Source organism: Cladophialophora bantiana (assembly GCF_000835475.1).
Source record: "Cladophialophora bantiana CBS 173.52 unplaced genomic scaffold supercont1.8, whole genome shotgun sequence".
Taxonomy (NCBI): domain Eukaryota; kingdom Fungi; phylum Ascomycota; class Eurotiomycetes; order Chaetothyriales; family Herpotrichiellaceae; genus Cladophialophora; species Cladophialophora bantiana.
The window spans coordinates 1,239,423-1,252,388 of NW_015971582.1; the positions used below are offsets into that span (position 1 = coordinate 1,239,423).

General features: G+C 51.2%; 2 protein-coding genes across 2 annotated transcripts; one reads left to right on the plus strand and one right to left on the minus strand.

Moving 5' to 3' along the window:
- Positions 1-6,352: 6,352 nt before the first annotated feature.
- Positions 6,353-7,880, plus strand: Z519_06099 (uncharacterized protein; the record flags this gene model as incomplete). Its single annotated transcript, XM_016763839.1, has 6 exons — positions 6,353-6,434; positions 6,494-6,614; positions 6,672-6,725; positions 6,782-6,825; positions 6,901-7,066; positions 7,142-7,880. The coding sequence occupies 6 exons, from the start codon at positions 6,353-6,355 to the stop codon at positions 7,878-7,880; spliced, it is 1,206 nt and encodes a 401-aa protein (XP_016620163.1).
- A 2,854-nt stretch (positions 7,881-10,734) lies between these two features.
- Positions 10,735-10,995, minus strand: Z519_06100 (uncharacterized protein; the record flags this gene model as incomplete). The annotated part of the gene is made up of 1 exon (XM_016763840.1): positions 10,735-10,995. One exon carries the CDS (start codon positions 10,993-10,995, stop codon positions 10,735-10,737), a length of 261 nt encoding a protein of 86 aa, XP_016620164.1.
- Positions 10,996-12,966: the final 1,971 nt, after the last annotated feature.

Below are 12,966 nucleotides of genomic sequence, written 5' to 3' on the forward strand. Positions count from 1 at the left end.
TACTCTGCATTCTACACAAACTACCTCGTACAGCTTCGGTCCTTGAATATTTCCTTCCCGCCAAGGCGCAACCGACTTGGCCTTCCTCTACTCGATATGCCTTACGGCCCAAAATACGGGGACTCGACTGTTTCATTGTATCGCCCTTTTGAGAAGTTCGCCGTTATAGGCATTGACCGTACCTCTCCCTTCTTATTGCACCCGCTCGAAGGTGGCATAGACCACGGCCAATGCCCATTACTGCTAGGTAGCTCGGGTGGCCTATCTGGATCTCCTGGAATGTTGCTACCTCATCCTCTTGACATGGGCAGACGATATCGATTAGTCATTGTCCTCCAACTGGAGGAGAGCCAACTCAGTGTAAGTCCAATAATCCACATGAGTACTCAAACAGCCCATCGCCGGCCAAAAGCCCAGGGGCTGGGTCACAAACACTTAAAGCGGATACATCAGCTTTTTAATGCGGCCGATGTGGCTGTGGAAACAGTGCCAATTTGGATATAGCTCGCTGTCGGGAGTTCTCACAACAGCAATCCCCATGACCTCATTGCCGTGCTTGTGTTCGTGGTGAATACAATCCTGCAATGGATGCAACGCAGGAGGCAAGAACAGGGGATCCTAGAACACCGGTCATGGATCTAAACACCATCATCATAACAGAGTTTATGTCCGAGTACGCCGGTCAACTCTATCCAATGGGAACCACCAACTTGGCTCACAACAATGTGTCCAGAGAGATGTCAGCGGCGGAGATAGGATCATCAACACAGTCAAAGAGCAAGGGTGGATCATGATAGGGCACCTTTATGAGGCTCTACCCATTTAGAGCTCTTCTGGCTTCCTGTCAATTCTCGGTTATACACTATCCGACGCTTCCTGCCAGGTATCGGATGAATACGGACCTCTGCAGAGGTCACTAGTCTCCATGCAAGGTAACCAAGCCAGCATCATTTCCTTCTTCCGTCTTTGCCTCATTTTTGGAGCTTGGGAGATCGTCTTCTTGGACAGAGAACTTGCTTCGGCAGGCACGGACAGATCCGTGTCTCCTCAAGGTGGGTGACCATTCGTGGGGGAGTACAATACAGAAGGAAACTGCTGGAGCAGACTTTGCTGCAACGTTCCTGGGCATCGTCTTTTCACATAAGCACAGCCCACTCGCTGCCTATTGTGCTGTGGGCGGCCCTATTTCAAAAACACGTCCCCCGTCCGCGAAGAACCAAGCCGAATCTCCCGTATCTGAATCCGTATACGATTCAGTTTTCACATGCTATACTTTTCTGGCCATTTTTCTGAATGTTGTGCTGCATGCACCCGTTCCAAAACCGTACGCAATTTCCATTGCAAGTCATACAACAATGATATTCCTTCTTTGTCCCACGCACATGATGCGGACCCGAGTGGCGCACCAAAATGTCAGAAATTGATCCAATCGTGCCGTCGAGGCTTTTTGTGATTGTTCTGCATTTGCCATGCAGTTGCCGTATGGCTATTGCTTCGGTCGCCGATTCAGGGCCAATAGCAAAGTGTCAAAAGAACATCTCCACATGTACACACATCGTGCATGCAGGCACAGCAGCCAGTGTCTGAAACTCTGCAGCTAGCTAGGCCTTATGGCTCTTGGGCCGAGACTGATCACCCCCAAGCAGAGCCATCTTCGCCTGCTCCAGGTACCGGGCGGCAAGGGACTTGGGACCTGGTCGCTGACTATTTTTCCTTTACCAGAGAGTGATGAGTTCCTGGATTCCCGAAGTTGGCCGCGTGCTTCATCCAGGCAGACAGGCAGCGAAATGATATGAGTAAGAATCCACGAACGAGGGCCAGAACGGGAACGCGGCAAGAAAGAACGGCGAGGAAAGGAGAAGGAGAAATAGGTAGGAACCCCTGATCCAACAACTCCAACGCGAGGCGGATGACGGAAACAGCAGGCGAGCACGGCACAGTACAGGACCAGAACGAAAATACAAAAAGTGATGATGATGGTGTTGGTCTGCTTTGGTATTTGTGTCGTCCCTTTTTCTCTTAACTTTTCGGGGGCCGATACGACGACGGGTCGCCTTTTGGGAGCTGTGGGAGCACTAGGCAGGCAACAAAATGAGGGTTGGTGGTACATCGTGATGCGTCCTGCCGAAGAGGAATAATCCAGGTCGCTCGGAACAACGAGTGTTGTGGTGATTTGATTCCTTTGGCCTGGGTAGCCAGGCACTGAACCATGTCAAGCCGCCTTCGAGTATCTCGACGGTCAGAACTCAACGACGCCATATATGTGTATGCCGCCGAGCAAAAGACAATACGAGATAATCACGTCGAGCCTTTTGGCATGTGAAACTCGCAACCGGTAGCGTCTTCCCGGTTGATCTCGATTCGATAGAGCATGGCCTCAAGATTCCGCATGATATCAGTGCAAAATCTTCCGCACATACTTTGTAGCATGTATACATTGATATATACAAAGGGGCATGTAGCTACCACTATGGCAGTTGGAGGCGGGCTTGACAACTTCCTTGATAGCTGTGTACGAACGAGTATGTACCGGGGAAAAGGCGGACTGTGTGTCCGGCGCGCCGAACGGGGCATTTGTTCTGAAGAGTCTCTGTAGTAGTACTCGGTAGGCAGTCCGTCTGAGATATTGTGTCTCCAACCCATCGGTCGCCTCGGTGGCACCCAGTAGTCTTGTCTCCGGTCGATTGATTCAAGACTTTAGTCAGCCGTCATGGCCATTATGAGGGAGACACAAGCTCGAAGCCAAACTTTCTTATATGTCCCTATTCAGCAGGCCCCTTGTTGATATGTGGATTCAAGACCTGGGCTCACCATCCCTTCAGCACAGGCACAGACGACTTTGAGAGGGTTTAGACCTCCTGTAACTATAACTTAGGGTGCCTTCTTCAACCGGGGTATCACACATGTAGCTAGCCATATGGGGAACATCTCGTCTGTAGACCGGATCTAGGTACGGTCTGAGCACCAGGACAACGGGCGGGCTGGGGTGGTTTGCAGTTGGCGAACGTGGGGTGTTCGCTAAAATATCGTTTTGATTTGAGGATCGGTGTTCAAAATGGTCGTTCCTTCTGACAAGTTCCTGCTACCCGTTCCGGTCCCTGGTGCTGTGCAACGAGCAATGTTTTTGTCGTCTTGGTCCCAGGCGCCTCGACTTTCGAGTATGTCTGGTCGCTTTTCTTTTGGATCGTCTCTTTGATCATCTAAGTGGACGATCACGTACCCAGTACCTACTGTTCTGTGACCTACGCTTCCTTGCGCATCGGCCTTCTGAAGGGAGAGAGAGACCAACGCTTATAATGTCTCTCTAGCTCACAGTGCATTTAACATGTGTCATGATGATCAGGATACTGGACTCACTTTCTGCTGTCCCCGTCATAAAGACAAGGCTTTGCGTCAGGGCTTTTTTTTTTTCTTTCTTTCTTTTTTTTTTTCAAGGCCCACGACCTCGTCGAGGCTGTTTCCTGACCACTTCTTGTGGGACAAAGATTCAGCCCCAGTAACATTAACCCTGCCGCCCGCAAATGAGGACCTTGTGCAACATCCCCACCGGTCGCAGGTGATTTTGCACTGCGACTGGGGAATTCAACCCAGATGATGTTGCAAGCCTGAATCGTGGTGACCACAGAGCTAGCCGCTCACGAATAAACTTTGTTGCTTTTTCCTGTAGTAGAAACCCATATTTGTCAGTCGTAACGGATGGCATTTCGCAGACTGCTAGCCCTATATTGCCTGGAAGACGATGCTCCTCCCTCGAACTGGCGTGTCTAGAGGTCGTGCTCACTCGCTGTCCGCAAAACGCCGAGGGGCGCCGACTCTTCGTTGCCGGGGGTGGTTTTGTAGACCTTTGCAGCCGCTGCATCTTCCGCTGCTGGAACTGGTCTCCCATGCCGAAGGAAGCTCCTCGTAACCTTTCCCAGTCCAGTTTTGGGTCATGAGTTGAGATAACTAGGGTGCTGAGGTCAGCTCCATCGAACGGCGATACATAATGTGATGCATGGCGGCATTCTCTCTTTCACGTGTCATGGAAAAGGTTCCATATATCTTGGACCGGAACAAAGCAGCCTTAGGCAAGCTAGGCTGCCCAGCTGAGAGCAAGGTTAGGGAGGTGGTCACACAACTAGAAAAGCCAAAAAGTCCTGTATACTAGGTAGGACGGCTAAAATCGTTGGGCAAGGCATCCATGCGCAACACCCCAGCCTGCATGGGATCGAGATGGAAAGCATATGCAAAGCATGAACACTCACCCAGGTCGTTCATCATCGACCCATCGTACTCGTTCCCTTATCAGTTCACTTCATCGAGACCGGTTAGGATCTACGAGCCTCATGTTCGTAATTCCTCTCCAGCGGATTCCGAACGCTCGCTAATCCTTCAGTTAGCAGAAGCTAGTTATGCTCAACTTGGTAGGTACTCCAACACAGGCAGACTTATTGACAGTGTCCTAGGTCTTGTCCGTTCCGGATTGATGCATGGACTAGCAGGTTGACTTCTAGGCTGGAGTATGCAATAGTTATCGGAAAGCGAAGCAAAAGAATGGTCTTGGGGGCGTATCCCTGCTGTTAGATATCCTCTCTCCCTTGCTTATTCTCACAAATTCTGGTGGGAATCCAGACTGCAAGGTGTGGAGACCGCCATTCGAACCTGGCAAGCATCTCCCATGGTTCCGAGACGTGTTCCAATTATGGACAAACTCTGGGAAGAAGAGGAGGGCCTTTGAAACTCTCCGAAGTCTATTTCATATGTGTTGTCTGTTTCGCTCACTTTCGAGCTCAGAAAATGTGGCCTGTGCCAGAGTCATGCCTCTGCTGGCGGGCTGTCTTCGTTGTTTGTGCTGGATCGAGTCGATTGCCAAAGTCGGCCACGGTGAAGCTGAAACCAATGTTGGCTGACAGAAGCAACTATTGGATCTATGATCTCTTTATTGTCGCAGTGCCCAAGACGAGACTGCAGCCGGACATTTTGAGATGCACGTCAGATTGTCCTAAGCCTCCTGTAACGCTCTGCGCTGATGGATTCTCGCCCGCCCAACGCTGTCCACCACAAGTAGTTTAGTCACCCTCCCGATTTCTTTGGCTCAAGAGATCACCAAAGTGGAGGGGGTGGGCGAGTCCATTCCGGAGGCAATCGAGGGGCTAGAGCCGGCACTCGTTCATAAACTATCAGGTCTCTCGCCACAGCCAGAGGCAAACTGGCTGATCAACAATGAGTGGACAGCGGGCGTCGCAAACCGAGAAGATATCCCTCGACCTGCTCAAAGTATCGCTGTGGTTTACATAAGAAAGTTCTTGTGAGATGTCTCGAGATGCTTTGTTTCTGTTGGATGTAGAGAGCGCGGAAATTACTGGCCGCGGTTGAATTTGGCGGTAGCCTCCAGCCTGAATCAAGCACAATCTAGATCGTAGCTTTTCCATTCTGGACCCCGAAAAGGGGGGTTGTCATTGAAACGTTTTAAGCTGACCAGTGCTAGTCGGAAGATCTGAAGCGGCGCCCCGGTCCTCCTTCCAGTCCGCCAATTGAGTTTGATGATCAGAGCAGGCACAGCGCTTTGCGGATGGTTGAAGTGATATCGGCTCCCTGTCAGAACAGCAGCTATCTCCCCTGATACTTTCCAGGAGTCGCCAGACAGAGGCTGAGTGGCTGAACCACTTTCCTTTTGCTCATGAACGCGAGGACGGCATCGGAGCGGCTATCGCCAAACTTGTAGGCAAGCTGTCTGCGAAAACCACTTGGCCCAACAAGCCCGACAGGACTCTGCGGGCCCAACGGTCGAGGCGAACGGGAATTTTCAATTGGAATAAAGGTGGTAGCCCTGTGCATAGACTGATGTTAATTTTGATTTGGCTGTATCTTTCCCAGCTTGGATCGCATGCCCCGGAGAATGTTGGAGGAGGGAGGTGCATGCTTGGTCTGCAATACGTGGCTCCGCTCAACCCCCCCTGTGGCTCGAAGTTGAAGAATGAGCTTGGCCGTCCCGAACAATCGCCCATTGAATGTACATGGTACTTGCTCCGCCGTCACAAGAAGGTCTGCTTATCAACTTGTAGCAGGTTTTGCCGATCAAAGCAGAGTCTGCCAATCGCCATGAAATCCCATTGCCTGACAGGCCCCGGGTCCACGGTTTGGCTCAACCAGCATTTCGCCATTCTGAATCCTTCGTGGTTCCTTTTCTCCAAATCACTTTGACAGCGAAGACTGTTGCGTACATGCTGAATATTCCATCGGACTTCAGTTTCACGTCTACCCAAGCCAAGACGGGGCGCCCTCAGACAAGTCCCGTCTTCATTCTCAGCACATGTTGCCCCCATAAAGACATGTACAAGGCTGGACATTTCAAGCCGTACACATCGCCAGAATGGAACCTCCTCTCTCGCGAGTCCCGAGGCGATGGACACCAGAGGAAGACTCGATCCTCAGGGCAGAGGCGACGTATCAGTGTAGGTAGAGTATTCGCATCCGAGTTTCGGCGGAAATGTCGAAGCTGAGAGAAGTCCAGTGATCGCTGCTGGTTCAGTGAGAGGTTGGAATAGGATTGCATCCAAACTTCCCGGCAGGATGGAAAAGGACTGCCGCAAAAGATGGAGCAAGATATCGGAGAACGTGAAGAAGGGTAATTGGTATGTGCCCCGGTGTTGTAAATGCCAGCCAACACCTTTGCTGATGTTGGTATTCAGGGACCCAGCTGAAGATGCTAAGCTCCGGGAAGCAGTTCAGGCAATCGGGACACGGTTTGCAAGACCCGATGCCCACCTAGAACGCTGCCTCCGCTGACAGACACTAACAGGTGGACTCAAGTTGCAGAAGCGGTCGGTACTCGACATGCGGATCGTACGTCGTCGTCGGCCCATCATATTGGTCAACTTGAAACTTGAGAAACGAATATCAATGACTGACACTTCGCAGAATGTGCCAAGCGCTGGACTCAATGTCTTGATCCTTCTATTGACCACAGTGACTGGAGAGAAGAGGAAGATAACAGACTGCTAGCAGAGGTCACTGCTTCCGGTCGGAACTGGAAGAAAATCGCAGAGTATTTCCCTGGTCGTACCAAGTTGGCGCTAAAGAATCGGTGTGTTTGTCCACAGCGTCAAATTGTGCCCTTTCTCGGTCTCCCTTCGTTCTTGTGGCTGATTCAGTCCTGCAGATACACTGCTCTCAGACGAAGACAGCACTCTCGACAAACTTCGAATAACACCGAAAGCCCTCGATCGCAGCCACGGCTCCCCACCCAAGCTCTTCGAGCTGTGAGCGATGACTTGATACAGATATCTGACGAAATCCCTTCGAGCGAAGAGGAGGTGTGTTCTTCAATGGACTCGACGAGGCCGCCATCTCGTTCCTCGATTCAGAGCATGAAGCCTCATCATCAGGCTGGGAACTTGAATATGGTCGTGGATTCCTCGTCGGAGATCACAACTTCGGCTCTCCATGCCGACTCTGGCGACCGATTCCAATATATGTCGCCGATGCCGAACCGGAACTTAGGGTTTCACCATTGCCAGAGTGTAAACCATTCAATACCGGAGTCGAACAACTTTTCCCCATTGAACGTGACCACGCTGAGTGAGCCTATGTTGACATCTCGGCCTGAGTACCTTCAGTCTGACAATTCGTACTCTCTGCACGCCTCTAGCCTCCCTAATGAGTGGCTTTTGGGAGGAACAACATCGAACCAAAACATCCATGGCTTTCCGTTCCCTGAATCTTTCGATATTTCACCAACGAATGGCATTGACCGACAATATCCACTTCAACAATCTTCGTCAAGAAAAAAGACGATCGCACTCGAAGATATCGAAGAGACCACCTTAAGCAAGGTCGTGAGCATCCTTATCCAGGAGAAGGCAAAAGTAAGGATAGAGACGACAGTCGATTATAAATGAATCCGGGAGGTCGGCGAATTGAAACTTGGACTGGCAGCCGTCAGAAACGTAACGGACTATTGTAGGCCTCGAGAGATCTGCCCTGCTAGCGATATATGACAATTCATTAATCTGCTGTGATACCAGGAGTCTGACGTAGTGACACATCAACCAGGACTGGATAAGGATGCGTGACATCGAGGACAGGGTTCAATAGACTTGCGCCGGAGCATCTCCAGTTCCACAGACAGAAGCATAAAAGCGGGAATCGTTTAGATGATTGACGACTGACGGTCTGCCTGAGCTCGAAGTCTGACAGCCAGGCAGATAGGTTGTAGTCTGACCGCGTACAATCTCATTTTGTTGAAAAGACTCGAAGCAATCAGTGGAGAAGATGGTTAAAGTTGAAGGGACGCGCAGACTGATGGGCGGCACAGAGCGTTAGTGAGAATGTGTGAGGCCTAGAGAGGACTCGGACCCAACCGGGCTTCGTCTCATGGCTAGGTATTTCTGAGCCAGTCACGGCAGACACCCACAGCAGCAAGAGCAAGGCCGGGTGGATATGTCGCGGCTTCACTGTGTGACAATGGGGGGGACTTCAATCCAGTCAGACTTTCACACGACATTCTGAGACAGAGCTAGTACTTACAACTTCCTCGAAGGGGCGCCGGCCTGAGGACATGATCTTCAGCCAGGGAACCTCTGCCAGATCTGGTACCGGTTTGGAAGAATTCACTTTCTTTAGCGGTGAACACTATTAAGTCTCTCACTGCCAGCAGATATAATTTTCCTCAAAGCGGGAAATGATCTTCTGTACCGAACCAAATCTCGGGTTTGCCTCCGCCGGCGGATCGAACTGCGACCGTCCTTCACTAAGTTGAAAATTGCAACGGTCCATTGGAAGCTTGGGCGCTGGAGCGCAAGAAAATACTCCTGTTCGCTGAGACTGTGTGTGTGAACGACGGAAATCGATGAGGTATTTGTACTTTTGCAAATCCTCCCACAGGACCCCAAAGGAGTGCTTTGCTGACGCCACGTTTGAGGAAAGGTTCGGCCGTATGTGAATTGCGATTGAAATCGCACTTTCCATGAGAGAAGATGCCATTCAGGTAGATAAAGATCTGGTAGCGGTTCGATGGTGCGAGGGGAGGTGCCACTCAGCTCGTTCGACACGAGTCGGGGCTGCAGGAAAGGAACGGGTTGTAGCTCCGCCGGACATGGCCCAATAGGTGAGGAGATGATAGTCATCACGAGAATCTTGGGCGGTTGACCATCCTTTTGGCGTGGAAGGTCGGTACTTATGAGCAGAAGAGACCCAATAAGTGCTGGCGGGTGAGGACCCGAAGTGCTTCTCGAATGCTGGACCTGGCGATCACGTGAAGATTTTGGCCATTACCCCTTCATCTACAGAGTACAAGGCTCGCCATGCAAATGCTTACAGAACAGCATTGAAAGCAAAGACGAACTCAAGAGGAAGACATTCAGTTGGGGCGTGTCTGTTCTATATATTGCTCTCTATTAGGGTTCGCACCAGTTAAGGGCTCTAAGGCGCCTAAAATGCAACGGGTTTGAAAGAGGGAGGCAAAGTAGAACAGCCTTTGCTGACACTGATTGAACGGGTGAGTCGAGAATGCCATGGTGATCAGAGCAGTATGGACCCATGCAGACTCAACTCCCTGGGTCCACGGACAACTGCCCTAAGAAGCCACGAAATGGATGGATACCAACGCGCTGGGCGTCTTGCTGACCAACCAGCATCACAACTCCTAGTCAATGACTAGAGTCGAGCACTCTTTCTCAGCGACCGCTCATCTCTGGAATGCATCCTTGACCTGAGCATCCCGCTTCTTTCTTTGAACACACTTCCCTTGTTGCGCAGTGCGGGGTTCCAGAATCCCGAGGAGGCGAATTTCCATCCACCACGTCTGTTCTCCCTGGACTATGACGGCGCATGGGACGAGAAATGTGGGCTAACGGTGATAAACCCCTGAGGTTATGCAGGATCAAGGCAGGGTACTCGGGCGCTTTGTACCGATGGAGGCCTTGTTCGATGGGTTGCCATAATTTCAGACCAAGTTCCTAATCCGCTGTGTCGGACGAGGGAAATCTCAGCTTCCAATTGACTGCAGGGCTCGCCGATCGTTGCCTGTCGATGATAGCGATTGGAAAATCTGAAAGTTGTGCCGCTTGTTCTTGAATGGCTGTTCCTCCCATAGGTTGAAGAAGGGAGAAACTAGGTCGCCAGAGTTCTCTCGGAGCAATCCACCTCCCTCTGACCGTGACTCGGTTTCCAAAACCTCCGTATCCTTTTGAAACTCACAGTATTCGATCCCTTGATGGCCTGCATCAGTTGGAAATCATGCCTCCATTGACATGGAAGAGCTAGCCTGGTATAAATTCCGCCTCGACGCTGGCAATGAAGTTGATCATGTAGGCGATATCTTTGGCCTGGCCGTACCGCTTGACGCATTTTTTCCCACTGCCTCGTCGAATATAGGCTTCGCATGAGGAGAGCTCCAGGTCGTCTCGGTCACAATAAGGCCTGGAGATACGACATTTGAGGTTACCCCCGGACCTGCCTCCGCAGCAGTGGCCCATGTGAAGGCCACTACGGCGCCCTTGGATGCCGCGTAGACCACTAGGCCAGGTTCCGGGTCTGAAGCGGTCCCAGATGCGGTGTTGACGATTTGTCCACACCCTACTTTCTGCATGTGTGGAAGTGTGGCTCGTGTCTAATAGAAGCAGCTCTCCATATTGACCGCCATCACTTTCTTGTATTCCTGAGTTGATTGCTCCAGCAGAGGGCAAAACGGGTAGATGCCAGCAAGGAGCACAAGGACGTCGATTCTGCCTAGTGAGGAGATAACTTCATTGATCACTGACCTGACTTGCTCTTCTGATGCCGGATTGGCGACTCTGTAGGTACGTTCTTCCCTTCGGATGTGAAGCTTGCCTCAACCTTTCTGAGCCGCTGTTCGTCAAGGTCTACAAGAACCACATTCCCTCCTTGGTCAGCAAAGAGAGTGGCAGTATCATGTCCTATCCCATTCCCTCCCCCAGTTACAAGCACCACTTGGTCGGTATATTTGTCGCCGTAAGTTCCGGTGGGTGGTATAGTTGCTCCCAGTTGTTCCATAGTGGCTAGCAGGACTTTCGACACAGAGAAGCCAATTCCAGCTGCTTTCTTGGTCAGTGAGAAACCCTGGAAGGTCTGTCCTGCCACATGCCCCCCAATAGCGACCTCATGTTGTAAATATGGCGCTGTCGGTGACCGAGGCAGGCAAGTGGCGCTGCCTCACCTGGTGCTTTGGACACTTCTTTCGTCATCTTCTGGATTCGAGTCTCGGCCAGGACATGCCCCCGAATATCGTCGAGGACTGTCTAGACTTTCATTCATCAACTGGGACGGGCGTGGGAACACATCCCGGGGCCTCGGTGAGTTGATTTGTGTTGAAGTGGTTTTGCTCACCGAAAGGATTATTATCCTCCTCACGGAGTAGTGACAAGTTAGGGCCGCCCAGGGCCACCCTCAGCCAAGTCTTAAATAGCATTCTCCCCTGGCAGGCCCCTGAAAGGCTTAAGTAGAAGCATTTGCCGAGCCTCTGCTAATACCAAACTCCCTTCGCTTCTAGCTTGGGCTGGTGCTGCACTTCAGCTGTCACTGTAACCATATTGGCTTTCCTTCCTGCTAGATGATCTGCCAACAAGCCTTTCATGTCCCTCCAGGATAAATTGCAGGGATCAATCATGATTCCCTTCATCACACCAATCCTTCCCACACCGCGCACGGTCGCCACGAAACCTCCCAAACCATGTCGCGACAGGAGATTATCCGGACAGTGCTCGATTTGTCGTCCCAATATTAGTCCCCAGCACTTTACGAGGTTCAGAGAAGAGAGTCTGAGGATCTGATTGAGAGAAAAGCTTGAACCTATAATGAACTTTACATAATTACAGAAGAAGATTGTTCAGACGCGAGGTTACGTTGTCCATTCACATCACAGCAGGACCAGTTCTCGCCCACAAAATATATTTTTCCTTCTCAACGAAGACTGTCGATGAAGATCTATGTCGACCATCGTGTGAATAGTTGCAGCTTGTATGCTCAGTACTCTGCGTAACAGGGCGGAACTACCCTCCAAAGAGATCGATTGCAACACATCAAAGTTTAGGTGCTCGAGGTTGGCTTCATGAATGAGAATGGCATATACTAGGACTTCTAGAGCCCTACGGTGCTTCCGCTATCCTATGCCTCCAGACTGACACTTGACCGGGAAGGGAGGATATGGAGTAAGTCAACAATCTGCGTCTTACCGGCGCCGCTGACTTGGCTGCTTCAACTATATGGGACTCTCGCCATGCTCGATCACAATCGAGTCAAGCTGGTGAGCCAAAGTTGTCTCCTCGAATAGCTCGAGGTCGACTGGGGCGGTCTGCGGCTGATAGGCACAATCGCAATAGCTTCTACCAGCCAATCCGCACGTCTACTTTGTCGAGACCTGGATAGCAAACATGCGTTGCGGTCTATCACCATCACTTCACGCCGGTTGACAACTGGAACCCATGACAAGACAAGGCTGAACACCCCTTGCCGTGCCCCACATCCAAACCATCTTTGTCTCCTTGCCCCTAGCAGACTCCCCAATGGGAAGGATTGATCTGGCTCCAAGGATCCACACTACCTACATCGAGGAGAAAACTCAAAATTCGCGAGCAAGACCCCTGCATGTCATGACCAGCTGGGTCTGCATGATGTCTTTAGACCAAGGAGTCTGCTCCGTGGGCACAGGTAGTCGCAGGGTACCTTACTTGGTCTCTCCATGCGAGTCATGACAAGAACAACAGGGTGCGTCGAGGATTAGATCTCCCGCAGTGTCAAGTCCAGCCGTGGATTTTCGGCTTCTCTTACCCGTTAAAGCGTGGACATGAGACATCCGCCTCGCTATCCATTCGCATACTCCCTCATTCGCAGCAGGCTCCATACGAAGCTCAACGATCTCTCCAACACGAAAAATTGACGCTTTCACTACCTCCCACCCCCAAGACATGACCAATACAGCTCAGAAAATAACAGCATATGCCTAACAGCTTAGGGCGCCCAATCTGG